Source organism: Aphelocoma coerulescens, chromosome 5 (genome assembly GCF_041296385.1).
Source record: "Aphelocoma coerulescens isolate FSJ_1873_10779 chromosome 5, UR_Acoe_1.0, whole genome shotgun sequence".
Taxonomy (NCBI): domain Eukaryota; kingdom Metazoa; phylum Chordata; class Aves; order Passeriformes; family Corvidae; genus Aphelocoma; species Aphelocoma coerulescens.
The window spans coordinates 7,184,286-7,211,187 of record NC_091019.1 but is presented as its reverse complement, the minus strand read 5'-3'; the positions used below and the strand labels follow the sequence as shown (position 1 = coordinate 7,211,187).

Genomic DNA, 26,902 nt, shown 5'->3' with positions numbered 1-26,902 from the left:
CTTGGGACAGGTGTGGTTATACAAATTATTTCTCAGAAGTCATTAGTATCATTAGCATACGGGTCACGCATGCGCTGTGTGTCCTGGTGGTCGCGCTGAGGAAGGCTCCTCTTCTTCCTCGGGGGTCTTTCTGATGAAGGCCAGTAGTCATCCTCTCAGTGAACTTTTCACCTTTCTCCGTGGGCATGTGTAGTCCTTTGAGGAATGATTCAGCGGTCTCTGAGATGATCCTTGTGCCCTCTATCTTGACAAGATTAGGGTGAATTTGGTTTTTCAGGCTTTGTAATTAACATCTTCTGTCTGAACTAACATTTGCTGTCTCCCAATAGTTAACTTGTGCTTACATGAGTTAGTTATTGACTGCCCCTTCTTCAATCCCCCCTTTTCTTTGGTTATTTGTAATTCTTTACAAATCTTGCATGTCTTTAAGGTAAGAACCCTTCTCTATCTTATTTCTAAGTTTATGCTTGTGCCATTGGGCATAAGCATTGCGATTCCAAGTACATAGTATCATACAACAGTAACTACTAATACAAACAGTAAGTAAGAATGCAATAACACAAATAGCTATTACAAACAATTGTTTAAGCCAGGATAAGTTGGGTAACCATGATGTAAGTTTGTCCCATACCTCTTTAAACCCCCAAGAAGTGTCGTCAAAGGTGATCTGACACAGTGTCTGTGTTTTTTGCAGAATTGTCTGCAAATCTGTTTCTATTCGTTTGTCTAAATCAACATAACTACAACAGCTTGTATTTATAACTGTACATACTCCTCCTTCCTTGACATACAGCAAATCTAATGCAAGTCTATTCTGTATGGCTAATTGTGAGATGCTCTTAATCTCGATTTGCTGTGCTCTTATGGCATCTGCACTGGCATTCATTATGGTTTCTACAGTAGCAGAAAGGTTCACTATTGCTTTCTCTAGTTCACTTACTCTGAGTCCCGGTATAAACCATCTGGCAAAGGTGTGAAATCTAGTGGGCCTATCTATTAAGGGGTTTGATGTCCTTTTGGTCCTCCGTATAAAAGTTTGGAGCAAGCCTTGTAGTTGAGAAACAACAGTAATGTGGGGAAATACCGGTCTTATGGCACAGCGGCCTTGCCATCCTAAGGGTAAAACTTTATAGGCGCTGTGACCACATATCCAGTACCAACCCTGCCCTGTGGGCACCGGCCAACCCTTGGGCTTTGGTCCTTGTCTTGTTTGATTCTTATTCCACATGTTGGCCCCCCCATAGGTCCAGAATTCTGAGCAGTTGGGGTAGCTGCCTATAAATGTTAAGTTCCCGCATTTGGAGTCTGTCTTATTCCCTCCTGAGTTTTTAGGTACAGATTCTTCCCAGCGCCTCTGCACACAGGATACTGGTGAGGACCCAAGTATTGGCTCTTCAAACTCCAACTTCCACTGAAGTTGATCTAGGGATATGTTGACATAATGTGAAAGCCTGTTAGTGCTAAGTGCAGCATAGATTTCTGTTGTATTAGGGAATGTTGCCCCAACCAAAGGAAAGCCTCTAGCAGAATTCTCAGGCAGCTGGGAACATATCCAGCAATCAGTTAGATTAAAATTTTCAACAACACCTTTGAGCAATCGAAGGTATGTATTCTGGTCCCATGCACCTGCCCCAATTATCAATGTTACCAGTATGGTCCAAATCATGTTGTGTTGATTTTTCGTAGCTGAAGGCGCAGAGGTCCTGTTCTTCTTGCCTCCCACTCTGGCTTTGGCGCAGGTTTGGTCCTGGTATAATGGATCCAGGTCGGTTTTCCTTGTACTTTAATTGCTGTATAAGTGGTCAGCAGTGTCTGATAAGGTCCTTCCCATTTCTCTTGGAGTGGATGTCCTGAAAGAGACTTAACATAAACCCAATCCCCTGGTTTCACATTATGAAAGGGTTTATCAGGTGGTGGTGGTTGACAATTAACAACTGTAGTGCGTATTGATTGTAATTTTTGACCTAAATGCTTTACATAATGTATTAGGTAGCTTTGCCCTACCAGGGCCACACTGTCATTGTGAATCACATTTGTTCCATAGGGCCTTCCATACAGAATTTCAAAGGGACTTAATTTTTCTTTGAGCCTCGGTTTTACCCTAATTCTTAGCAAAGCCATGGGCAGAGCCTGATACCAGTATAAATTAGTTTCTTGACAAATTTTGGCTAATTGTTGCTTTATTAAGTGATTCATCTTTTCCACTTGTCCACTTGCCTGAGGCCTGTATGGTGTATGTAACTGCCAGTGTATGCCTAGTAAATGACTGACTTTCTGCACCACCTGGGCTACAAAGTGTGATCCTCTGTCAGAATTAATTTCCCGGGGTACCCCAAGTTGTGGAATAATTTCTTGTATTAAAGCTTTAACAACTTCTCTAGCTTTATTTGTTCTACAAGGGAAAGATCTGGCCAGCCTGAGAAAGTGTCTGTGAGGACTAGAAGGTACTTGTATCCCCCCTTCCTAGGTAATTCAGAAAAGTCAATTTGCCACACATCCCCTGGTAAAACTCCTTTAGTGATAGTTCCTGTGCTTAGCCTAACAGTGGTATTAGGGTTGTTTTTAAGACAGATTTCACAAGTGGAAGTTATGTCCTCAATTGTTTCCTTTAATTTTGATGCTGTCACTTTGTCCTTCAAATGGTTATATAAAGCATCAACTCCCCAATGTGTCTTAGAATGTTTGCTTTGGATGAATAATTTTAGCAGTTCTCTGGGTATTACAATGAGATCCTTTATTCTAGCCCACCCATCAGATCCTATTTGTCCCTTCCCTTCTTGTACCAAATTAAAATCATCAGTGTAATATGGTGGGGGTTTTTCACCCATAAGGATGTTAGAAGGGATTAAAGCAAGAGCTTGAATTTGATCCCCGCCAGCCACTGCCTTTGCTGTTTTGTCTGCCATAGCATTTCCCAGTTCAGGGATAGTGTTACCCTGGGAGTGTCCCTTACAATGCATTATAGCCACTTTTGAAGGTTTTACCACTGCTTCCAGTAGCTGCATGATTTCAGTAGCATGCTTGATTTCTTTCTTCTGTGAGGTTAATAAACCCCTTTCTTTCCAGATAGCCCCGTGAGCGTGTACCACCCCATAAGCATACCTTGAATCAGTCCAAATGTTGATAGGTTTTCCTTCGGCCAACACCAAGGCTCCAGTTAGGGCTATTATTTCAGCCTTTTGAGCTGATGTCCCCACAGGTAATGGTTTTGCCTCAATGACAGCATCGGTGGTTGTAACTGCATACCCAGCGAGCTGCTCACCATTCTTGACATAACTGCTCCCGTCGGTGAACCAGTTTTCTACATTTTCTAGTGGAGAGTCCTTTAGGTCCGGGCGGCTGGAGTAAGCTGCCTCCATGGTTTCAATGCAGTCATGCTGTACAGGCTCCTCAGTAGCCTTGCTCTGGAGGTAAGCTGCTGGGTTTAAAACGTTAATTACTTGGATACTCACATCCTCCGATTCTGCTAGGACAGCCTGGTGTTTGAGAAAGCGAGATGGGGTTAACCAGTAATTTCCTTTCTGTGTGAGCACTGCTGACACTGTGTGAGAGACAAAAACAGTTATCTGCTGGCCCAGTGTGAACTTGCGAGCTTCTTCTATATTCAGGATCACAGCTGCCACTGCACCCAGGCAGGGGGGCCATCCTTGGCTGACCACGTCCAGCTGCTTGGAGAAATAAGCCACTGGCCTTTTGTATGGTCCCAGCTTCTGTGCCAGAAGTCCCAGCGCCAGTCCTTGCCTCTCATGTGAGAACAACAGAAAAGGTTTAGTGACATCCAGTATGCCCAATGCTGGAGCTTGCATCAACTCACGTTTCAGAGTTACAAAAGCATTATTAGTCTCTGGTGTCCAGCATAGGTGAGCTCCACCAGTCTCTTTTAGGAGTTGGTATAAAGGTTTCACAATGAGTCCATAGTTGTAGATCCATAATCTACACCATCCTGTCATTCCCAGAAAGGTTCTCAGTTCTTTGGCTGTTGTTGGCTGGGGCATTTGACAAATTGCCTCTTTCCTGTTGTCTCCCAAGGCTCTCTCCCCTCCTGCCAGTTCATACCCCAGATATGTAACTTTCTGGAGGACTAGCTGAGCCTTTTCAGGGGAGACTCTATATCCACTTAGTCCCAGAAAATTTAAAAGACTTACAGTCCAGTTCTTGCAGTCTTCACGGGTCCTTGTTGCTATCGGTAGGTCATTAACGTACTGCAGGAGTGTACCTTCTCCAAGTGGTGGTGTCCAGGCTTCCAGTTCTTGGGATAATTGACCTCCAAATATTGTGGGGCTATTTTTGAATCCTTGTGGCAATACAGTCCATGTGAGCTGACTCTTTCTCCCTGTTTTGGGGTTTTCCCATTCAAAGGCAAAAATTTCCTGACTCCTTTTAGCTAATGGCAGACAAAAGAGAGCATCTTTTAAATCTAAAACTGAAAACCACATCCAGTCACTTTGTAATTTTGTAAGTAAAGTGTAAGGATTGGCTACTATGGGATGCAGTGTTTTTGTTATTGCATTTATTGCCCTCAGGTCTTGGACTAACCAATAACTTCCACTTGGCTTTTGTACTGGTAGAATTGGGGTGTTGTAGGGGGACCTACACTCTCTCAGCAACCCTTGATTGATAAATTTGGCAATTATTGGTTCTATTCCCACCCGTGCTTCATGCCTTAGTGGATATTGTTTGACTGACACCGGCTGTGCCCCTTCTAATAATTCAATAACCACTGGGGAAGCTCATTTTGATCTTCCCGGGATTTTGACATCCCATACTAGTGGGATTACTTGATCTCTTATCATCTATGGGTATTCCTTCTTTTTCAGGGATATTTGCTAAACTTAAGGCCAAAATTAATTTTTCTTCTAGAACCTGTAGTCTCATTCCTTGTTCTGTGAATTCTATTTTTGCTTGTAACCAGGTTAATAGATCTCTGCCTAGCAGGGGTTTAGGTGAGTTTGGAAGATATAGAAATTGGTGTATTCCCATCCTTTTGCCTAATGTAAATTTTAAGGGTCTCAAAAAATAGGCCTTCTCAGTTTTCCCTGTAGCCCCAACAACTTGGACATAATCATTACTGACAGGACTCAAAGTCTGATTCAGGACTGAGAATGTGGCTCCAGTATCCACCAAAAACTCCACCTCCGGTTCCCCTAGCTTAACTTTGACCAGCGGGTCAGCTAGGGAGGGACCCGCCGGTCCCCATCACTCCTGGTACAGCTGTGCTACAGTCACTGCTCCCAGTGGCGCTGATGATTGCGTCACTGGGGTCGTGGCACGGTTCATAGGACAATCTCGTTTCCAGTGCCCAGGCTGACCGCATAACAGACATTAGTCTGAGCCTGGGCATTGCTGCCTTTGTCCTCTGGGAGAAGGAGGGCCTTCTTCCGCCCCTGGGGAATCCCGGTCCCCTGACCTGGGCCACTGCGACTGTGTGGGGCTGTGCCCTGTTTTTATAAACTTCCCATGCCACTGCCAGGAGTTTCTCTAAGTTTCAGTTATCTGGTTCCTTAATCTTTTGCAGTTTTTTATGTATATCTGGTGTTGATTGCCCTATCAATAAGGATATTAACTGCTGCTGCCCAATTTCAGAAGCTGGGTCTAGTGTAGTGTGTCTTCTCATACTATCCCTTAATTTTTCTATAAATGAACCTGGGGATTCAGTGGTTTCTTGGTGAATACTGAATAACAATGACCAGTTAACTGTTTTAGGTATAACATTCAGAAGCCCCCAGTGTACTTATTTCCTGTATCTAAGAACGGGTATGTTTGTGGATCATTGGGGTCCCAGTGTGGATTTCCTGTAGGAAAAATGTTATCTACATTTCCATGTAATATCCCAGCAGCTATCTGTCCCTGCACGTGTGTTCTCGCTGTGGAGATATTACAGCAGCTTTTTCTGTCTCAGTTAATTCTGACAGCATGAGGTCTATATCCCCCCAATCAATATCTTGATTTCTAACAACCAATTCAAACCTTTTTGCTACCTTTTCAGGGTCTTCTCTATACATTCTGGCTGCCTCCCTCCAGGTATCTAAATCCAAAGCTGTAAATGGTGTTTTAACTTTTGTTATTCCCCAATCTGGCCCCACCACTTGTCTAAGTGGTGCTATGAGCTTCTTCTCTACAGGGGTCTTGCTCCTAGTTCTGGATGATATTCCTGAGCCAGTCTCGCTTGTTCCTTCATCCCCACTATCCTCTGAGGATGTTTGGGGCGCTGGGGACATTGTTCCCGATGTTAGGGTGCCACCACTGTGCCCCATTAGCTCCTGGGTTTCCAAGGGATCCTGGCCTCTCTCAGCTTTGAGCTTTAAACATCTTTGTCCAATACTGCATGATGAGCAACACCTCTTCATGCGGTTTTTTCCTTTTGCCTCCTTTTCTAGGAGGAGGACCATAGAGTCCTGTGGTGCGAGATTGATGCCACATTATTTCTGCCACTCTGGTTTGCGTCTTAAGGTAAAAAACCAATCTGCATAGGAGGTCTCATCCCATTTATTTTCCCTCCTTAAAAATAACATTAATTGCAATAGAGTGTTATATCTTAAAGAGCCATTCTCTGGCCATTTTTCACCATCATCTAATCTGTAGAGTGGCCACCACTGATTACAATATTTAATTAGGGTGCTCTTTTTCATATTCCCTCCAGGGACTCCCCCCAGCTCTTTCCAATGTGCCAGCATGCATCCTAGCAGACTTTTCTGGGTTATTTCCTTACTTTCTGATGATCCCATTGCCTCTTTTGTCCTTTCTCCCCCTCTTCTCTCTCTCCACAGCCAAAAACCCCCACAACCAGAGAACCAACTCCTTCCTTCCACAAAGCCACGCTCTGCCACTCTTGTCTAATACCAAGCTCTCTCCTCCAGGAACTTGGACACTGTTCACTCTTTTTAATAGGAAATACCACTTTCTAATACATGTACAAAAAAACGAAAACAAACCCAAGCTTCAGAACTGTTTCCACACTAGGCACGGGATTTTAAAAGGGAAATTAGCTGGGGTTATATTAGAAAAGCATTGGAGCCTGGGTATTCTCAATTCAGTAACTAAAATCTTTCTCCTCTAAAATCCACCCCCCTTCGGACAGTAAGGCTGAATTCCAAACCAAGGGTTTATATGATTTATACTCATTCACTCTTTGCCAAACGCTTTGCTTTTCTCTGGCCGAGCCCGTCGCCGAGGTACGGAACCGCAGATAGAGCCCCTCACTCACTTCGTACTTTGACAGCACGTCTCATCCACTCTCACTCACACAGCAGCAGAATAGCAACAGACAAAACAAAAACAGCAGTACAATAGCACATGACAGCGGGGTCCAACCCCTTAAAGGTACCTTTCACAGTGGGGTCCAACCCCTGGGGGTCCAACCCCTTAAAAGTACTTTTCCTCTTGCCCAGGACTAATTTTGGGAGACCCAGTTCTCCTCGGGACTTTCAACCCACCCTCAGGGACTCAAACCCTGGACCTGCTGGTATTTCTGTGTTTGAAAGGAATAGCAAATACCTTAATTTGGTGCAGATGGTCGTTGTCTGCTCCTGCCGTGAGCCAAAGGACAGCTGAGCTCCCCCTGAAAATTCAGGGTCACAACTGGGAGGTCTGCTTACCCCTGGATCCGGCAGCTGGGCATAAAGGGTCCCATCTCAGGGTGCTAGATGAATCATGCCTCAACCGGGCCAGGAGACACTTCAGAGACAGTCAGAGAAGCGGGTATTTGCTTTATTCGGCGCGCCGGGTGTGTGGGGATCGCTCCTCCAAAACACACACTGGTGCTTTCTACAACACAAGTATTACGGGTTAAATTAGGAATATTCATCACATTCCTTGGGACAGGTGTGGTTATACAAATTATTTCTCAGAAGTCATTAATATCATTAGCATACGGGTCACGCATGCGCTGTGTGTCCTGGTGGTCGCGCTGAGGAAGGCTCCTCTTCTTCCTCGGGGGTCTTTCTGATGAAGGCCAGTAGTCTTCCTCTCAGTGAACTTTTCACCTTTCTCCGTGGGCATGTGTAGTCCTTCGAGGAATGATTCAGCGATCTCTGAGATAATCCTTGTGCCCTCTATCTTGACAAGATTAGGGTGAATTCGGCTTCTTAGGTTTTGTAATTAACATTTGCTGTCTGAACTAACATTTGCTGTCTCCCAATAGTTAACTTGTGCTTACATGAGCTATTGACTGCCCCTTCTTCAATGGGGCTTGGAGCAACCTGGTCTAGTGGAAGGTGTTCCTGCCCATGGCAGATGGTTTGGAACTAGGTGGTTATTAAGACCCCTTCCAACCCAACCCCCTCTATGATTCTACCCAAGCCACATGATTCTATGCCTAATTACGTATGGAGTAAACAAACAAAAAAACTTAAATTCGTGGTTTACAATAATGTATGATATCTCAAGCTCATGAAATAAATGCTGGGACAAGAACACGGGTGCAAAAAATATATACTTTGTTCAAAATTACCAAGGAAGACAAGAAGCTGAGTTGCATGATCGTTTGTGAAGAATACATTTTATACTCCTCAAATAATCCTTGGGGATTGATGTATGCACCAACACTCAAATTCAGGAAATATTGTTGAATGGGGTAATGCTGAAAGATTTCTTTCTTTTCTTTTAAGAAAAAATTGAATAAATAGCAGAAGAGCCAGAAAGAGACACCTTCAACCACCTGAGCCAAGCTAGATGTGCGCCGGCCTCTCCAGCAGCGCTCCGGCAGCGCCGCGCGGGGCACGGGATCGGAAATGTTGGCCGCCGGCGGAGCACGCCGCCAGCGGGCCCTAAACCCGGCATCGGCTGGGAAACCAATCACACTGTTCTCCCTTTGCCGTCACAGAACGCCTTCCACTTAATTCACTACCGGCGGCAATCGCGCGACCCCGTTCCGGCCTCCGCCCCGGCCCCGCCCGCCCCCGACGGCCCCAGGCCGGGGCGGGCATTGCTGGCGCGGCGCCCCGCCGGGGCCGTGGGCGGGGTCGCTGCCGCTTCCTCCACGGGGCTTGCAGGCGGTCGGGCCCGCCATGGGGCAGTGTCTGCCCTGCATGGGGGGCGCCGTCAAGGACGTGGTGGAGACGCCCGACCCGGTAAGTGTGGGACCGTGGCGGTGGCGCCGGCCCCCGGCCCAGGGGCGGTCCCACTTCCGTCCCATTTCCTTTCCTCCTCCTTCCCCCCTCCTTCTCCCCGTTGTTTATCAGTGACGCCCAGCGTCGCTGGGATGAGTGTGTGGGTAGGGGGTGGTGACTTTCCCTCCTTAACATGGAGGCCAGACCGCGGGGTTGTTGCAGTGCCCCAGGAGACAGTGGCTGTGCTGGGAAAAGGAAGCCCCGGCCCGGGGTGCGGGGGAACCCTTGGGCCGAGGCTACTCGGGGCACCCCGCAGCTTGGGGCCTGGCGCTCCAGAACCTCCTGCTGCTTTGCCGCACGCGTGGGCACTTCTGTGGTTTGTATGGAGAGGGAGGGTTTCGCGTGACACGTTAGTACATATTTGTAGTCAATATGACTCCCATTTTTACAAGAAATAGGAAAAGCTGGCCTTTTTTCTCCAGTGCATAGAGATGCTTGCTTCTAACTACCCTCCACTGGATGACATTTTTCCTAGCTACAAGCCCATCTCTGTGCTTTGTACCCCTCATCTGTGGATTTCATGGGGGAGAAGGAAAGGAGCCTGCTTCACCTGGGAGAGCAAGCATTCCCCTTTCCAAACTCCAAAAGGATGTTTCATGCACTGTGTGCCATTTCACCCCAGTCTGGATTGAGTGAAGGCATGGAACAGCTAAATAGCAATTTTTTGGTGGGGTTTAACTGTATATATGTCAGCAGCTGCTCTTCTGGCACATTAGTCACTAAAAACACTTTGTTCTTGAAGTGCAGGGGAAGATGATGCTAATTGACCTGAAGTTGACATTTTGTGGGAGTTCACATTACAGATTTGAGTTGTACTTTAAAATTAAGAGTTTAAAAAGAATGCAAAGACTATATTGAAATAGAATTTCACTGTCTTTAACATTATATCTAGGAAATAAAAAGAAGACAACTAGCAGAAGCTGCTGAAAAGAGGCAGATGGAGGTAATGTCTGATAAAATGCCATTTACCGAAATTATTTTTAGGTAACTGGTTTATGGGGAGAATGGCTGTGACTTCTCTGGTAACACTGGGTGTCATGTTTGGATTGTGGGAATTGTCATTCAGTACTTTCCTAGTATTACTAACGTTTTACATTTATACCTTTTTAATATATATTAAGAATTTCACAGCTAGGTAGGTGCTCTAAGACCATTGCAAGGTAACGGAGCTTGTTTGGATAGGTGATATTTTACAATAGTTTATAAAAAACCTAAGAACTGGAAGAGCAAGTTCAACATGGTCTTTTCCTTGTTCTAAGACTTGAAAATAAGAGACTGAGTAGTATTCAAACCAAAGTGGTCAAACAATTGTTGCAGTGGCAATTTCAAGTGGTATTGCACTTGTACGTTTCTTAAAAATGCAGGTTGTATGCACTTGCAACTTCTGTTTATCAACAAGGCAACAGTTTGAGCATGTTTATAAGCTCAGATTCCAGCAAAGATGTAGTATTCACTTAGTCTTCTGTCTTTTTAATGTTGTCAAGCTTTAACTGTTTTGATATCTAAAGTTAGAAGAGGTAGGATACAAATGTTCTAGCAGAATAGCCAGCCTGTTTTTTTTCCTTACATACCTCTAAAAAGACTTGTAGCATATACTCTTTACTTATTGTAGATTTTGAATGATATGTCTGAAAGACCACAGCTGAACTGTGCAGAGAAGGGATTGTTATTTGTGTGAATGTTAGTGACATTACATACTGAATTAGGAATTGACCATTATGCATGGGGACCATGTTGACCCAGTTTGAAGGGAGTTTGGTAAATAACTGGAGCAACAGCTGAGTGATGCTTTAGACTCCTTAAAACTCTCGATTTTGTATCATTCTATGTACTAAAAGTAATCCACATGTTATTTTCAATCACAAATGGGTTTCAGTCACAAAGGGGTTTGTAAGTATAACTGTAGGAAATACCTAGCTAAAAAGCTTTCCTGAGAGGAAGGAGAAATGAAGCAACTAGGGTTGTGGATGTCCTTGAAGTTTTGTGGGATCCATTATGCTGCCAAAGAAAAATGGAAGTATCACGCTCTGTTACTTTTCTTTTTCATGGAAGACAAAGGGATAAAACATCTACCAGGATTTTTCAGGACTATCTTAGAGGTCATTTTAGCCTCTGAATGTTGGGTAATGGAATGTCTTGCAAGCAGCCATTTTTAGTTTTGCACATGTGCAGGGATGACAGAGTAGATCAGATGTCCTTCCTTCTCTGCTTAGTGTTTTCCTGCACATGCTTCTTAGCTGCTCATTATCCATCCTGACGTCGTGTGAGCTGTTCTTCCTTTTGGGGTGCTACATTCACTTTGGGTACCTGACTCACTTGGAAGGCCAGTTTCCTAAAAGGCAGAGATCGCGTGGTCTAAGTAGGTTGGTATTTGGTGGTAAGATTTGTCTTAGTACCCCACTGAGAACTGAGCTTATTGTCAGGACCTTAAAATTCAGGTGAGAACATTGCTGTTTTGCCTTGGTAGATTTTAGCATCTTTTGTATAACTTCTGCTATGGTATTGTAATCCTAAACTTAGCTAAGAATCACTTTTTAAAAAGGTTTTGTTTTTTTTCTATTTCTTTTTCATGGTGTTAATTGTATATAATTCTGATACTCCTGCCGTCTAGTCTAGATTGTCATTAAACAGTTCCCACAAGCATGTGAAGCAGGCAGTTCACAACAGGTTTTTCATTTGGTACTCCTGCTACCCACACATCCTGTGACATTTTGAAAGGTAGACTATCATGCAGGTTATTTCTCACAGGTCACAGTTTAAAAGTTGAACTTCTTCACAGCCTGGGCTAGCCCTACTAACACAACCCTTTTTCTCCCCTGTTTGTGAGGGTTAAGAGTAGGCCCTGACACTGAAAAAAACACAGACTAAAAATTTGTGGACTTTTGGGAAGGGAGGTTCTGGTTCTGCCTCTGAGGATTAAATATCTTCACCTGGATGTAACAAAGTGAAACAAAATCACCCTCACTTATCTATGGGACCAAGAGCTCACAGAATGAGGAAATATCCTGAAAGGGCTATCTTGATATAATAGTAGCATTACTAAGTGCTTCAGTCTTTTCATACAAACCACAGTTCATAAAATGGTGTTGCCAAGACATGCAGTTTGGTTTCTCTACAGAAAGATAACTAACATGGTCTTACCCAAATGTGTTTTCTCTCAGGCTTCCTCTCGAGGTATTAAGAATGCTTATGCTGTGGAGCAAAAGAAAAAGAAACAGGAAGAAATAGAAAAGAGAATTGCAGCTTCACGTCCTGGTGGAGAAGGAGGACTGAGAGTAAGTTTAAAAAAGAAACAACATGATTAAACTGTCCATATATTCACTGTGAAAATCCTGTTTTGTCATGTAGAAGATCAAGTAACTTGAGGAAAAACCAGGAGGAAGCGAAATGGAATAGAAATGGAAGCATGTGTCATTATCTAATGCAGTGTTCTTAATGAGACTTCATCACTAGGACAGAAAGACAGTAGGGATGGCAGAGAGCTTTTTTTTTTCCCCCCCCCTCTTCCCAGTTTCTACATCTATGATGCATCAGTTTTACAGGTCTCTCAGCACTGGGGACCTCATCACTGTGTTATCCTGTACTCAGTGTCCCTTTTCAGTGCCAGTTGAGATTGTCTCCCTTCCTTCAGAGCTTATAGAAAACATTTGAACTTAGTAGGGTGATGGTTTTGGGTTTATGTATGTGTCTCTCATTACAAAAGAAACATACGGTGTTGGCATAAAGACGGATCAAGTTTACTACTACTGCTATTCTAATGTAAACTTCACCTCAGAAGGCCAGGCAGAGATTTAATGAAGAATTACAATCTCTCCAAAGCAATAGATGTATCTGATCATTGAAACTCAAGCTTCATAAGCCGTTATCTTTTGCCCTCATTGCCATGTATGACTCAGGGGGCAGGAGTTTGTTAAGTTGCCACTGGTACACTGCATGTCCATCACTTGCTGGGATAAAAGGTGAATTGAGAATTGAAAGGTGAATGGAGAATTTATTGTAGTTAAACAACCTAATGGTGTTTGTTTAGTTGAGAATTTTTCCTTTCTTTTCCTTATCTTCATATGAACCTGTGGTGTGTTTTGTTGTTTGTTTCTTTAGTGGCAGGTTGGGTAACACATGACTTCTGGAGAGAAGATGATTGATGTTTACTGCCGATAACTTGCCAGTTTCTGCAGCCAAGTGGCGCTTACTCATCATGTGGCTTTTGCTGTTTATATCTGAAGACTCAGCAGTACTTTGCCATTGTGGGACAACAGATGTGGAAATACTCACTAAGAAACTTCAGAATTAATTCTGAACACTATGGTTTTGCCAATTTTGTTTATTTTCCATGCATGTTTTATTGCTTCCCTGTCAAGAGTTCCTGTCAGCTGGAAGTGGCCTCCTTACATGTAGTCAAGTCAGTATGTGTATACTGTCTGGTCAGTTGATGTCTGTCTATCTGTGTATGATGACTGGCCTGAGCAAGCTCAGGTGCCCACATGTTGGTTTTGATGCTTATTTCAAGCTCTACAATTAAACTTTTCTCTAAGTCCTAAGTTCTCTAAGAAAATAGTGTGTTTGTGTATATATATATATGTTTTAATATGTGGATGACAGCATTTCTTTTCTGTTTCCTAATGACTCTTGAACTGCTTAGGAATTTAGTGCCTTTTTCAAAAAAAGAAAAGTAGATTCATGGTGGGTCCTTACAAACGAAATAATTTTGTGACTAGTTAAAAGAAAAAATAGAGACCTTTTAAAATCCTGTATACTTAGATCAAGAATGCTGTTTTAGTATGTGTGTAATAATTGTTCTCATTTTCTCATGTGGATTTATTTTGAGTCTGTACGTATTTATAATGAATACTGAAAGTTAAACATGAAATTAAAAATCCTGTTATTAGTTGTTCTCATTTATTACCACAAGAGGGCAATGCTGCCCTTCTCAGGATTTTGAAAAACGAACAGGAGAATAGTTACCATGCCATCTCTTCGATAGGTTATTTCCAAAAATTTCTGTGTTATCTATTTAGGTGGACTACTTACAGTGCAGAAACATCTTCTTTTTCCCAGAGAGCATTCTGTATGGGTTCAGTACTGCACTTGCCCCATTTCTGACCTATAGACTTGGCCTCAAGACTATAGAGGCTTTTTTCCCCCCCTTGAACTATGTATTTTGTCTTTCACCTCTCAGTACTGCCTAATGTTGTCCTGGGAGTGCAGTCCTGACACAGTTTCCTGGCTTAGCCTTCAGAATTGAGTTGAGAAGGGAGAATTTTTTTATATTAACATAATGGTGTTCAGGCTGAAAACAGCTCTGTCCTGGCTGAAGAATGCCTTCAGTTTCATTTGATTGCTGGTAATGGCTCTCTTCAGTGTATTAACTGATCATAAAAATTTTTTTTAAAGTCTAGTGAAAAGGCATTGAGTTATAAAAAAGTATCTCAAACATTAATTTGAAATGAGAATTTCAGTCTAACCTCACAGTAGGTGTCCTACAAAGACACTTAAGCAGCACTTACACTTAGTTGGTCACTTGTGATATTTCAAACTTAAAACATTTTTCATTTCATTCTCTCTCATACTGTTCCCCCAAAACCTCAAGGGGAACAAATAACTATGTCTCTTGTCATCCAAGCCTCTGCTTGCATTAGTAACATGGACACTTTCATTTAAAGCCATTGAAAGAACTGAGTGAAACCAATCACAGTTCCTGCTCATCTTTCTCTCCATCCTTTGTGTAAAAGCCAGAGCTGTCTGTGCTTCTTAAGAGACCTTGTTTTGAATGTTGGATTTATTCCTACAGCTAAGAAGCCACATCAGAGAATGTGGGAGCATGTTGTTCTAGACTGCGAATCACCTACAAAGCTGTTTTAAAAGAAGTTCCTGTCCCATACACATCCAGTTGTCCAAACGGCCAGGCTCAACAGACTGGGAATTATTTGGGTAAATAAAAACACTTCTTGTTGCTTTAAGTTGCATTTCACTTGAGAGTGAAAGCAGGAACTACTGCAGATCAGTAGTGTACAACTGATAGCTACCTGACATGTACCATTAAACAGTAAGGCTGACAGCCATGTAGATTGGAGTTGCTCTCTTCTTACAGATGTCTTCCCTGTCTGTCTTACTGCTTAAGTTAAGTTTACTTAGTTAATGTGAGACACAACAGTTTTGTCTTTATTTCCCCCAATCATAGACGTTTACTTCACCTCAGAGGCTGTTAAAATAAACCTGTTCATGTAGATTATGTAGACAGTTGATACTTTGTTTACATCAGTACAACTCTTTTTTCTTCATCTTGTATAGTCTTGCAGATCACCTCAAAAACTGGCAGACTGAAGCCCAGTGCTGGTAAACTGGACTGAAAAGCTGACTTTCCATGACTGTGATAGCATCATCTTTGTTGAAGTAACCAAGTGAATCCATTTGCCACTGCATATGGTTAAAATACACGGATTATGCTAGAGAGTGTATGTTTGTAGCAAATGTCCTGAAATTTGGGAAGACACAGAAGCTGTGTCTCCAAAAGGATGGACAGCATCACAGTGGGCCCTGAGGAACACAGATGACTTCAGCATGTGGATTTGGCACAGTGACAACACTAAATTCTTGAGACACAGCTCATCAGGTACAAGCAGTGCCAGCAGTTTTTCCAGTCTGGGAAAGCCTGTCCAGCCCCATAAGCATTTGTGTGATCCCACCTGTCTGTTCCACCTTACTTTACACAACATGCCACAGGCTAAGAAAGTGGGAGACGTAGCAAAGAAGCATCACTGTACCTCCCTCCCTGTCAGGTACTGCTGGGCAGCAGCCAATGAGGCAGTGAAAAGCGTAAACCCAAAAAGAACCAAACCCTCGTCAGCATCTCTAGGAGATGCTTCCGTACCTGTGATGTGGCTAATAGCTCATCTTCCAGCTCAAAAGTGAACGTGTAATGAATTCAGGGTTGGGTTGAGTCTTCAGTTACAAGGAACTTGCTGTACCTTCCCACACATATATTGCCTTCTCATTTCACTCATGCCCACCAACAGTCCTTGAACTAGCTGCCATAGATTTTCCTTCTCTAAATTCCTGTTGGAATAAAAGGTGGTACTGCAAAGGAAGGAGCAATTATCCCTATAACAGAGATACGAAAAAACTTTATCCTCAATCAGTGATGTAAATAATCCTGCTTGGAAAAAGATCTCCAGGTAATGTATTAATAGCAAGGTGACAGAATGCACCTCCTATAGTGAGCAATAACAGATGTTACAGTTACATTTCCAAACTAATTCTGAATGGCTTCCAGCATGGTGAGTCATATTTGACGTTATACAATAATAATGGTTTTTATAAATAATTTTACATAATTTATCCATTTTGAGATTAAGCACAGTTTATTCAGACAGCTCCCATGGGGTTTGGTCTATGAGGACTGAGAAAAGGCTTTGTTGCAGCTCCTATCACTTAAACTTTTTAGGACTTCAGCCTCCTCAACATTCACATTCAGCCAACTTACACAGCAAAATAGTTAAAATCACTACGTCACGGAAAATGACCTAAGTCTGTTGTGCCCCCATCACTGCCACAAGGGCTGTATGCCTTTGAGCAAGATTCTGCTGCTCAACTTTAGCTTTATAAATTGAGCCATAGGTTCCTAACAAATTTTCCAACTCCTATACTGCTACAGGACCTAATACACTATGAAAATACTATTTATCAGATCAGCAACACTTACCTCCAACCCCTTCTTCCAGGCTAATCAGCTTACTGCATTTTTTTGTTTGCTTTCATTTCTTCCTCTTTTATTCACATCCACACCAATGCAGGCAAAAGTAGTAAGTCCCACCTGCATGTTTTTTACATCAGGTGGTACTGGCAATACTTTAAAATAAAATCCTTTCTAGGCCTCCCATTCTGGAACTGGCAAAGTTGAAGTTTTAAGTTAGGAAGTGTTTTAATGTGATTTTTTTAAAGACATTTGAGTACCCTGAATCAAGAAAAAGATTATTTTGATAGGTACAGTCCAAGTACATAAAAGGGTCCAAGTTTAATTTAGAATTTTGATTTGGATTTACTAGGACTGTTGAAGTTTAATATTAAAATAAAATGAAGAATACCTCTTCTATAATTATCTGCTCTGATTTATTAATATGTAAACACCGTCAAATATTAAAAAAACCAACATAAACATAAACACAAGCTTAAGTTTTGGATGATGGAGATAAAGGTTGAAAATGAAGATCTTGGAAGTCTTTTCAACCTCAGTGATTTTATGAAATCCAAGTAAATATGTTTAAAAAACTAGCCCTTATTTCTAAATAAACATCTCACATTTTCATGAGTGATTTTTTTCCCTTCTCTTTCATTTGAAAACAGATCTCTCAGTGCTTATATTAAGATAATGATTATTTTTCAGCTACGCTACATTTTCAATAAAATGTTGCTTGTGGTCTATTTTCTGCTTCCTTATGGAGGACATATATTGCTTCTATGACAACTGAGTCTTCCTATGGCTTTTCAAAGGATTTATTGCTTGAATATGTGTTGAATCCTTCTAGCAAGTGTTTCAAAATAAGAATAAAAGGCTGCAATTTTGGAATTATGCCCTGCTACTTTGTCTTCTGCACCAAGCAATTGTGAACTGTTTGTATTTAGCAGGTATTTTTAGATGGTGAGGTAGGCTTTTTCCACAGAAGTGAGATACAACATGCTGATTTTAATAAGGCATGGAACATGAAAGATGGTCTTGATCCTTTCTAGCCCATAGACATTTTGCTGTTAAAGACCACAGGAGCAGATCATAAGACCATTTTCAAAAATTAAACATCAGAAAATAGAGAAAAGTATTAGTCAGTACTAAAAAAAAATATTCCAAGGATGCTTTTTAATTTTTTTTTCCCTGCAAAGAAAAATTAATTTTCAATAAAATTTGGGTATTTCTGTGTTATATGTTTGCCCTTTCTTTGTGCGGCTTATTATTAGGACAGCAAGCAGTATTGTGTATTGTAGGCATCCAGTTGGTAGCAGCAAAGTGGAGATGAGAGATTACAAATAATAAGAGGTTCAAAATGTATGAGTATTTAAAAAAAATTTATTTCTTTTGTAAATTTATACAGTCAGTGAAACAATCCTATAAAATGATTTTTCTAGGGTGTTACAAGGCACATAAATTACCAAATATAAACATAGAGAAGTAGCCAAAATCATGAACTAAGCCCACATATGCCTTTAGCTATATTAGAGGTGTGTGAATGATTTATGAGAATGTGAATCACTCTGCTTACAGGGTAATGAATATTTCACATTTAGCATGAGCAACAAAATTAAAAAGAAGGGGAAGGAAAAGCTCAATCCAAGAACAGTGCGGTGTTTTGTGACTCCAGAGGGACTTGCATCTTCTGAAGCTCCTCCTTGGGTCTGAGGGCTGTGTGCCTGTTACTGCTTCCCTCATGGGCTGCAGAACATCACCTCACTGGTACAACCAACCAGCTCTACTGTCTGACAGAGGAAGGGGCAATCTCTCCACTTCCCCATGCTTCTATATTGGGCAACTTCATGAAAAACAGAAAGGATCTACACATAGATCGAACACTCAGCATTGTCTTCAGCTTTAAATAGTAAAATGGTGTGAAGGGGGTTCTTGGGCTTTTTTTCTTTTAAGTAATGGCTTTGAGAAGTTGTTTGGCATGCAATAAGCCATTATATTCTACTAATTAAGAAAAGATTGCAAAACATAGAAACAGTCAATTTTTATTTAATTTCAAGACACATTACCAAATAATCTCCCCAAATACCCATTTTCCACCTGCATATATATATTTCAACTAGCCTAACAGTCAGGGATTTGAAGTAATAAGGTTTTCATACAAATATATTTTGTTGTGTATTTTCTTCCATTAACAGGATCTGCTCCTTTATGTAGCTCTAAGTATACATTCACATATTAAAGAGTAATAATTTGGCTAAAAATATATGTCTATTTATTATCTGATTGTAGTAATCAGCCTATCAAGGGTAATTTGCTATAAAAGATACAGTACTAGAAATAAATAGTTCTACAATTCAAAGATCTTCAAAATGGGGTGTCATTTCCAGTCTGTGTTAAATTTTCCAAAGTCCTTTTAAAGCATTAACTAAGTTCACTACACTTGGGAAAATAATTTGGACCTACATACATTAAGTCCCACTCACATGAGAGGCTTATTTCACTTAATCTCCTTCTTGGTTTTGTAATGGGCAGAAACAACCAGGTAATTGTCTGGATTCATGTCCCTGAGGTTTGGAGACTTGCTCTGGATTGGAGAAGTTTTCCCATCTACTCGGGACATCTGCAGCATTCGGCATGGGTCATGCTTAAGTAAGTAACCTGCAAAAGTCTCCCAGCCTCCTCCAACACGAACCATCACATGTTTGTTGTGCAGCATCTGAAATTACATAGGCAGGAAAAAACACAGACACTCTTGAGAAGCAACCATTCACAAAGAAATCACACTTTTTCTGCTGTAAAAAACTGCTTACTTTAATTGAAAGTCAAAACCACATGATGGTAGTTTACTTTACAAAAAAAGGAAAGGAAAAGAAATAGTAGAGTGGTTTTTATTTGCAATTTAAAAGTAAATTTTAAAAAAACCTGTAATAAAATCAGCTGGTATTTTAAACGAAACATTTTCATATTTTATGCAAATAAATGCTACATGTTTTCCTAGACCTATAGTGTGGAGTCATTCTGTTCTTCATGTGTTTAGTAGAAATATGTCAGGGAACATGAATACTTTTAGATTATTTTTTTGAAAGTATTATAGTAAAGTCACCATTTTATATGTCTCAAAACTGGCTTTTCTTTATGGGATAGGGATCTATACAAAAGGAATAGTGAAGGGCAAACAACCAAAACAATTTCCTCTATCTCTGGAAAATTATAAAAAAACCATTTAAAAAAAATGAAGATCCATTTATTTTAACAATTAAGTCTTGCTCATACTACATTCTAATAAAATAGTTTAATATTGGAATTAAAATAATCCAATGAGGTACAACAGAAGTAATTTATTTGGAACTGTTTGGAGATACCAGAATTTTCTGCCTAAAATCAAATAAAATTTTTCTGCAAGTGCCAGTGTAACTTCTCCCTCGTCTACTCTTGAGTTCAGCTGGTGATTTTACTCATTTCTCCCTTTTGTTTCTCCATGCAGAACAGTCAAATAAATACCAGTGAGGTATCATAAAGCAGCACATTCATATATTTTAATGGTTTACTTTATAACCAACATTGTACATACCACATTGTCATTGAATTTGTGCCTTCTTAGAGAACTGTTTTAGTCTAATAAAACAATAAAGCTTATTTTAGACATTTAAGAACTCACTCATGTGCCTGAGTGCACATCCAAGGGAGTCAAATTAAACCTCACCTCTACAAATCTGAAAAAGTGCAAATTATGTAGCCAATTCCAGGTATTTTATTCATCCACACTGAAGTAACCTATTTGCAGTCTAATTATGTATATTTTGGCAGATAAAAATTTATTTGTCCCTTCCAACCTAAATTATCCTAAAAATAAATAAGTAAAAATAAGTCTTTCTCCACCTGAAAACCAGGAAATATGCACTCCTCTTTTTCCCTTGTCATCCCTCATTAAGTCACATTTTGCCTAGCTCCCCTCTTATATAAAGGATTATACAAAAATGTTTTGGATTATGTCTACTAGTTTTACAAGTTCCAAATGATGCAACTTCAGCCATTACATATGGATTTTTTAGGGACCAGCTCCAACTTTCTGTGTTGTCATTCTAAAACCCCAATAAAGTATCCTGCACTTCCTCTCTCTTCAGACATCATGATAATGATACAGAAAATAGACAGCTCTCTGGATTAACATCTTCCTTGCATTTTTAGGGAATTATTTGTAGTAAATCACAGTAAATGAATCTCAGTTGGAAAAAACGTCATAAAAAAGCTCAGCCTAAAAAAAAGATGTCAAGAGCATATGTTAATTGCTTGTCACAATATTTCTAGCTATGCTGCAGTTTGGTTTTAGAATTAACATCCTTTCTGAATTATAAAGAATGTTATTTTAATGTTACATCTTGGGCTGTATCAAACACATCAACAGGTATCCACTTAATTTATTGAAACAACCTCTGTTTCAGATCAAAAGAACAAGCAGACTTTGTGTATACAAATACAAAAGGCATCTAAATAATCATTCAGATATGTAAATACCCAAAGGGCTATTTAAACATTAAGAGTATGAAACAGAAAATGGCAGGTGTAATTATTCACTTTTCTTATTTTCAAAATTTGGCTGTCACTTCACAAACAAAACTCATCAGAGAAGACTATAGACAGCTCTCTGCAGGCAGAACATTGAGGTTAGCCACAGTAGAGCTGGTGGTTTTAAGCATACACCCTTATCCTTTGGAAGTTAAAAGTAAGTGAGGTTTTCTGCAAAACTGTACTGAGTACTAAATGTCATGCTCTCCTCCTAGGCAAAAACTATTATGATAATTAGAATACTGATATTTTGGGTCATGTTTTTCAGAAATCTGAACCAGACCCTTTTGCTAAAATAAGTAATATTTTTTTTTCTTTTATGAAAAGGCCCGTAGGATGAAGGATTTAAAACTCTAACCACTATATCCTTTGTTAATTAAATACGCTCCTTTCAAAGCAGCCTTCTTGTTCTCCTTTTCATCTCACAGATATTTCTGTAAAAAGATGCATAACGACATCAGCTGTTTTACTTCAATAAAACACATAGCTCTTGTCATTTAGAATACGAAGTGAATTTCTTCCACCCAACTCATCTTTACTTAATTGATTGGTCATTTTGCTTGTGTGTTGATTTCTCCTTTTTCTAAACTGATATAACTGTCCATTTGGCAACTGCTTCCATTTTCAAAAGCACTCCTTTCTGTGAAAAATGTAAGCAAACAAGGGTAAGTAAAGCTGAGTTAAAATGAGACTGCCTATGTCTCTTGGGATTCACTTTATTTTCAAGCCTTTTATATTCCATTTTTAAGTGCCTTTGGACGTCCTTTGAGATTTCTACCTCATGACTTTCTAATTTATTTTTGTAATAATTACCCAAGTTGTTAAACTACCTTGTCTATCAAAAATCTTTTTTTTACAGTGCTTATGGAATGCTACTATAAGATGCCATGTTTTCGGTGCAGTGCTGGTAATGCAACTGGGAATAGAAAACATCTGTGCTGAAGACAGGCACAAAAGTAAGTGATTAGTGATTCCACTGAAATCAGACTGCTGTAGCTCAAAACCAAATACTTCATATATTAACATACCTTGTTGGTATGACATATATTACATTAAAACACTGCTTAAGTAACATATAATTAATACATGATTGAAATTACTCGTAGCAGGAAGGCAAGTGAATCTTGTAAAACCCTTAAAAAATCTGGGAACAGTGCTTGCAGTTATCTCAACCCTGAGCCTTTCCTTTACACAGAGCAAAATCCTGCTCCACTCTTACAGTTTGTGCTCAAAGCAAATCTCCACCAAGCCTCACAGCAATATGAAATGAAAACAAAAATTGACTTAGATTTAGTCACATCTCAGGAAACTAGCATGTAATCAGGTTAGAAACCCAATACCAAGGGCAAAATGTTTGTAAATTGTTCCTAGTGAGCTCCCCTAGAAGAGGTACAGATGTGGAAAAGCTGAGATGGCTTTTTACTTATATCTTGGTTTATAAAGGTCTGGAAGAAGCTAGGAAACACACATTTGATCATGAAGACACAGGGTGTCTAAAAATGAATAGGATGCTAAATGATTAAAGTCCTACATGATCCAAGACAAATAAGAGTATCATGAGCCTCCATTTATAGCAGAGAGCAGGCAAATGGCATGTTTGCAGTGGTATCAGGAATGATGTACCAGAAAAATCTTCTATTTGATGTATCAGCAGAATATCATACTAGGACAGCACCACAGACTCCCAAAAGGGGCAACAGCAATTGCTGAAAACAGTACTCTGATAAATCTAGTCTAACAACATACAGGGGTATCACTGAAGCTCAGTCAGTTGTGGGTTGTGAGAAGTACAGCAACAGCAGGGTGGTGACAGAATAAGCAAATAGAAAATAGGATGTGGGGATGAGTAAAACGATAATAAACAGACAGCCTGTAAGTACCCAGTGGAATGTTAGAGACAACAGTTACTTGAGAGCCAAGGTGTCCTGGGGGGATTCATAGCGTTATTGTATTCCATATCTATCTCTGCCAAAAAATTGTTACCATCTCTTTCAGACCCTGCATCCAGGACACTTGTGTATGGGGGTTGCTATCCGCGGGTGTTTTTAAAATCTCCCTGCTGGGGGTGGTTTGCTGCTTTTTGCCACATGGTGTTAGCTCGCGAGCTGTTTGCTCTTTGCTCAGGCAAGGGTTCTTTTTTCCTTCCCTTTTTGGGCCCTTTTTTCCCCCCCTTGGCTCAGAGAGACTGCAGTTAGTGGATTTGAGCTGCCTTGGGTGGAGTTCCACAGGCACCTGCAGGTCCCTGCAGGCCACACCACACCAGGAGAGAAGATGGGAGCAGAGCTCTCTTTTGTGGCAGCTTTGGGTTTGCAACTGTAGCCAATTGCAGAAAGTGCATTTCACAATTACAAACTGTTTCAAAGTGAACTTTGCAAACTCTACCAGCAGAAAAAAAAAAAGCAAGGGAGGTGCTGGGGTCGGGACACCCCGCGTCCCCCGATGGACGAGTCCTCCCACCGCCACCCCACCACAACGGTGCAGAGCATGGCAGCAGCAGCGCCAGAGCCCGCGAGCGGCACGAGGTAGCGGTAGTAGCGGCGCGGACCCCACACGAACCGGCAAGTTTTCATCTGCCTCTAGAACTGCTCTGTAGCTCCTGCCTTCCCGGTAGGGGCTGTCGCCATCCCACCTCTGTTCCTGGGGCCATGCGGTCGCCATTTTAGAAGGGAAGGGTGTGACGTCATTTCTCTCGTGTCCTTCAGCCACAGGGCCGCCTCTGGCGGGTGCCATTTTGGGAATGGCGTTTCGGGCCTCTCTTAGTTTCTGTGGGGTTGTGAGGTCTAGCAGTTTGGTATCTAGCAGTTGTTTACTTTTTTCTCCCTGCCTGTTGGCATTCTGTTTGTTAATAAATTTTTGTGGGGTTTTTTCACTTTCATCTACTTGTATTCATTCCTTATTAGTGGAAAGGGATTGTTTGAACCCTTAAAGGAAGACAACTCGGTTCCAGAATGTTCTCCTTTAAATTGTCTCAAACCAAGACACAGGGAAAGAAAATTTATTTTCAGCAGGCATCTAAGAGTAAGCAAAAATCTAGCAGCCCACTGAAATCCTGAACTGATGCAGCCCATGGAATAATGAAGGATGGAGAGGGAAATCTCAGGGCAACTCACAGTAATTACAACTTGAAAGCCTGAAAGGACAAACTGGAAGTGGGACTGTTAACAATGTCCCATAAATTATGGGATCCAGCACAGCAGTGGTTTTTCATTGATACACAGTCTGCTGAAGAGGTAGTAGCGATTGTTCCATAGTTTCAATGATAAAGAAAATTGCACATAATACCTGACCTCAGGACCTGAGATATGTACAAAGACATGTGGAAAGCAGTGTCAGGGAAACTGAGAATTTTATAGGAATGGGATAGCAACAAAGAAAGATCGGCTTGCAAGTGAAGTGAATGGAAAGATCTCATTAAGGCTGAGACATTGAAGAACAATTACTTGTTTAGTGTAGAAGTCCCAGTTTGAGGGTGAGCATTTCCACACTCATTCTACATCTCACTAAATATACTTAGAAGCCATGAAATAACATCTTGCCTTCTGCAAAAGAAATAATCAAGTGAGGAAATGGAATTTTTTCCCTTTTCACATTCAAAAATGCAACATTCTCTGTCTATTTGTGCATGGCAAGAGATGAAGTCAATATGTTTGGTATAATGGCATAAACCACTACATGCACAGGAGTTCAGCCATTTGTATACCGGAAGCAGCCAGGAATTGGTTTTAGAGGATGAAACCACAGCCAGGTAAATCCTGTATGGCACAGATAGCTGTTGACCTCTGGAGTTAAGGCAAAAACAGTTGTGTTAAACATTTCTACAAAGGGAAGGCATTGGGATTGACTATAGCAGAAATATTGTACTTAATGAAACTGCTTATTTCTGTTTTCAGACAATAGCAGACTCACTGAAATAATTATTCCAAGTATTCCTGCCTAACTAACTGAAATCAAGATTGAAAGATGAAATCATTTTTGTACTGATAAAAATAACATGATGGTTTGGACATTTGAAATTCTTACTCTTGATTAAATTTTCCCTCAAACCTTAAATTTAGTTTCTGATACAATTTTATAGAATTTGGAAATAGCATATGTTTCATGTCTAATTAACACTAGGTTAATCTTGGTTACTGTTTGAAAACAGCATCCTGCATAGGGAAGCACTTAGTGTGCAAGAAATAACACGGATGCAGAAGTAAACACAATTCCTGTTCATTAAGAAAAAGTGAATTTCTGACAAGGGAAGGCATTTGTGTCTTGGGCAAAGATTAATAATGGCAAGGAAAATTAATTAGACATGGGATTCATGTTCAGAATGGTATTTGTAGGTAAAGGCACTGTGCATTTCCAAGTACTTTGGGTGACATCTGGTGCACCTGATTGATGTCTGAGGGCAATTAAGGTGACACTTGCTTGTTTCTTCCCCTCCAGACACAGTCTGGGCCAGCCACAAGGAAGACCTAGTCCTTATCAACTGAAATGTGAGATATTGAGCAGAAATCTAGTTGCTCTTAGCTGCAACACTGACTCATAAGAAATATTTTATGCAACACTCACCAGAAGAGATGATATGGCAAACAGATTAAATACATAGAAAGAAATCAGACAGAGTTTATGAGAGTAAGTGAAAGAGAAAGCATCAACTAGCAAATGGTATCTCTGGATGAAAACCATATATACTAAACAAATAATGGGGGTAGGGGAAGATTGTCTTTAAGAAAAAAAGTTCAAAAACATTAGCATGAGGCTGCTAAAATAAATTTATGAGAGATTTCTTAAAAAGAAGAAAAAGATTTTATTTTTACCTTTGAATAAAACCCCAAACAAACAGCTAATTTTCTTAATTGTAATGATTAATCTTTCTATTAGCATTTGAGGCCCTGAAAAGTTTCTTTTAAAAAAATCCAAATAGCTAAAGAGACAATTCTCTCTCACTTTCTAATGTCAACTAAGTTTTCACCCCTCAAGAAATACCTCTAAAATCATGTATTAGAGCACTGAGGTACTATTCAGAATAAGTTAGAAGCAGAATTTAATAAAAAATAAAAATAGGACTTCTGTATATAAACTGTGAACAAATTTAAAACAGAAACCCCGCTAAATACAAATAGGAATTAATTTTACACAAACTATCAAGATTCTCCTAAGTTACATTCCTTTAAGGATATTGAGTCACTTACAGAGTGTATTCATGCGCAGAGTGATCATCTATTTGGATTTTGCCACTGAATGCAGCGAATCTATGGTTTCCTCATGCAAATGTGCGTGGGTTGCATGTGAACATGCTCGTGTTGTAGGATTGCAGAAATACATGAAAATGTTCTTATGAATCCTGAAGTGCCATCAGTTTTCTAGCTATTTTATTGAGACTCATTCTGTCTCTTCTAATTTCCTACCTCAAAACAGCCAAAAAAAAGTAAGTACCTCCTGCAACTAAATAAAAAACTGCACATCTTCATCTACAGCATTCTGCTCACTGCCTGCCTCTGGAAGTGATGTGCGTGTGGTTAGTGACAGATGTTTTAAGTCCAGCACAGAGTGATTTCAGTTATCACAT

At 40.6% G+C, this 26,902-nt stretch overlaps 2 protein-coding genes across 8 annotated transcripts in view; one reads left to right on the top strand and one right to left on the bottom strand.

The window, feature by feature from the left end:
- Nucleotides 1–8,886: 8,886 nt before the first annotated feature.
- SVIP (small VCP interacting protein) lies at nucleotides 8,887–13,992 on the top strand. Of its 2 annotated transcripts, none has more exons than XM_069016479.1 (4): nucleotides 8,887–9,068; nucleotides 10,000–10,050; nucleotides 12,269–12,382; nucleotides 13,206–13,992. In XM_069016479.1, exons 1-4 carry the CDS (start codon nucleotides 9,006–9,008, stop codon nucleotides 13,218–13,220), a joined length of 243 nt encoding a protein of 80 aa, XP_068872580.1. In that variant the 5' UTR covers nucleotides 8,887–9,005; the 3' UTR covers nucleotides 13,221–13,992. The 2 variants fall into 2 exon arrangements, with proteins under 2 accessions (XP_068872580.1, XP_068872579.1); XM_069016478.1 differs by lacking the exon at nucleotides 8,887–9,068 and adding an exon at nucleotides 9,163–9,423.
- A 4,149-nt stretch (nucleotides 13,993–18,141) lies between these two features.
- The window catches only part of GAS2 (growth arrest specific 2), an 80,918-nt gene continuing 72,157 nt past the window's right edge, over nucleotides 18,142–26,902 (bottom strand). For all 6 annotated transcript variants that reach the window (XM_069016475.1, XM_069016474.1, XM_069016471.1 and 3 more), the window contains exon 8: nucleotides 18,142–19,495. In XM_069016475.1, the coding sequence (XP_068872576.1) occupies nucleotides 19,277–19,495 (219 nt within the window). In that variant the 3' untranslated portion in view covers nucleotides 18,142–19,276. The remainder of the gene's footprint in view (nucleotides 19,496–26,902) is intronic.

Coding starts and splice junctions, on each gene's coding strand:
- SVIP (XM_069016478.1), top strand. CDS start 9,241: ATGGAGGCCAGACCGCGGGGTTGTTGCAGTGCCCCAGGAGACAGTGGC. Junction 9,424..9,999: donor CACGCGTGGGCACTTCTGTG/GTTTGTATGGAG, acceptor CATTATATCTAG/GAAATAAAAAGAAGACAACT. Junction 10,051..12,268: donor CTGAAAAGAGGCAGATGGAG/GTAATGTCTGAT, acceptor GTTTTCTCTCAG/GCTTCCTCTCGAGGTATTAA.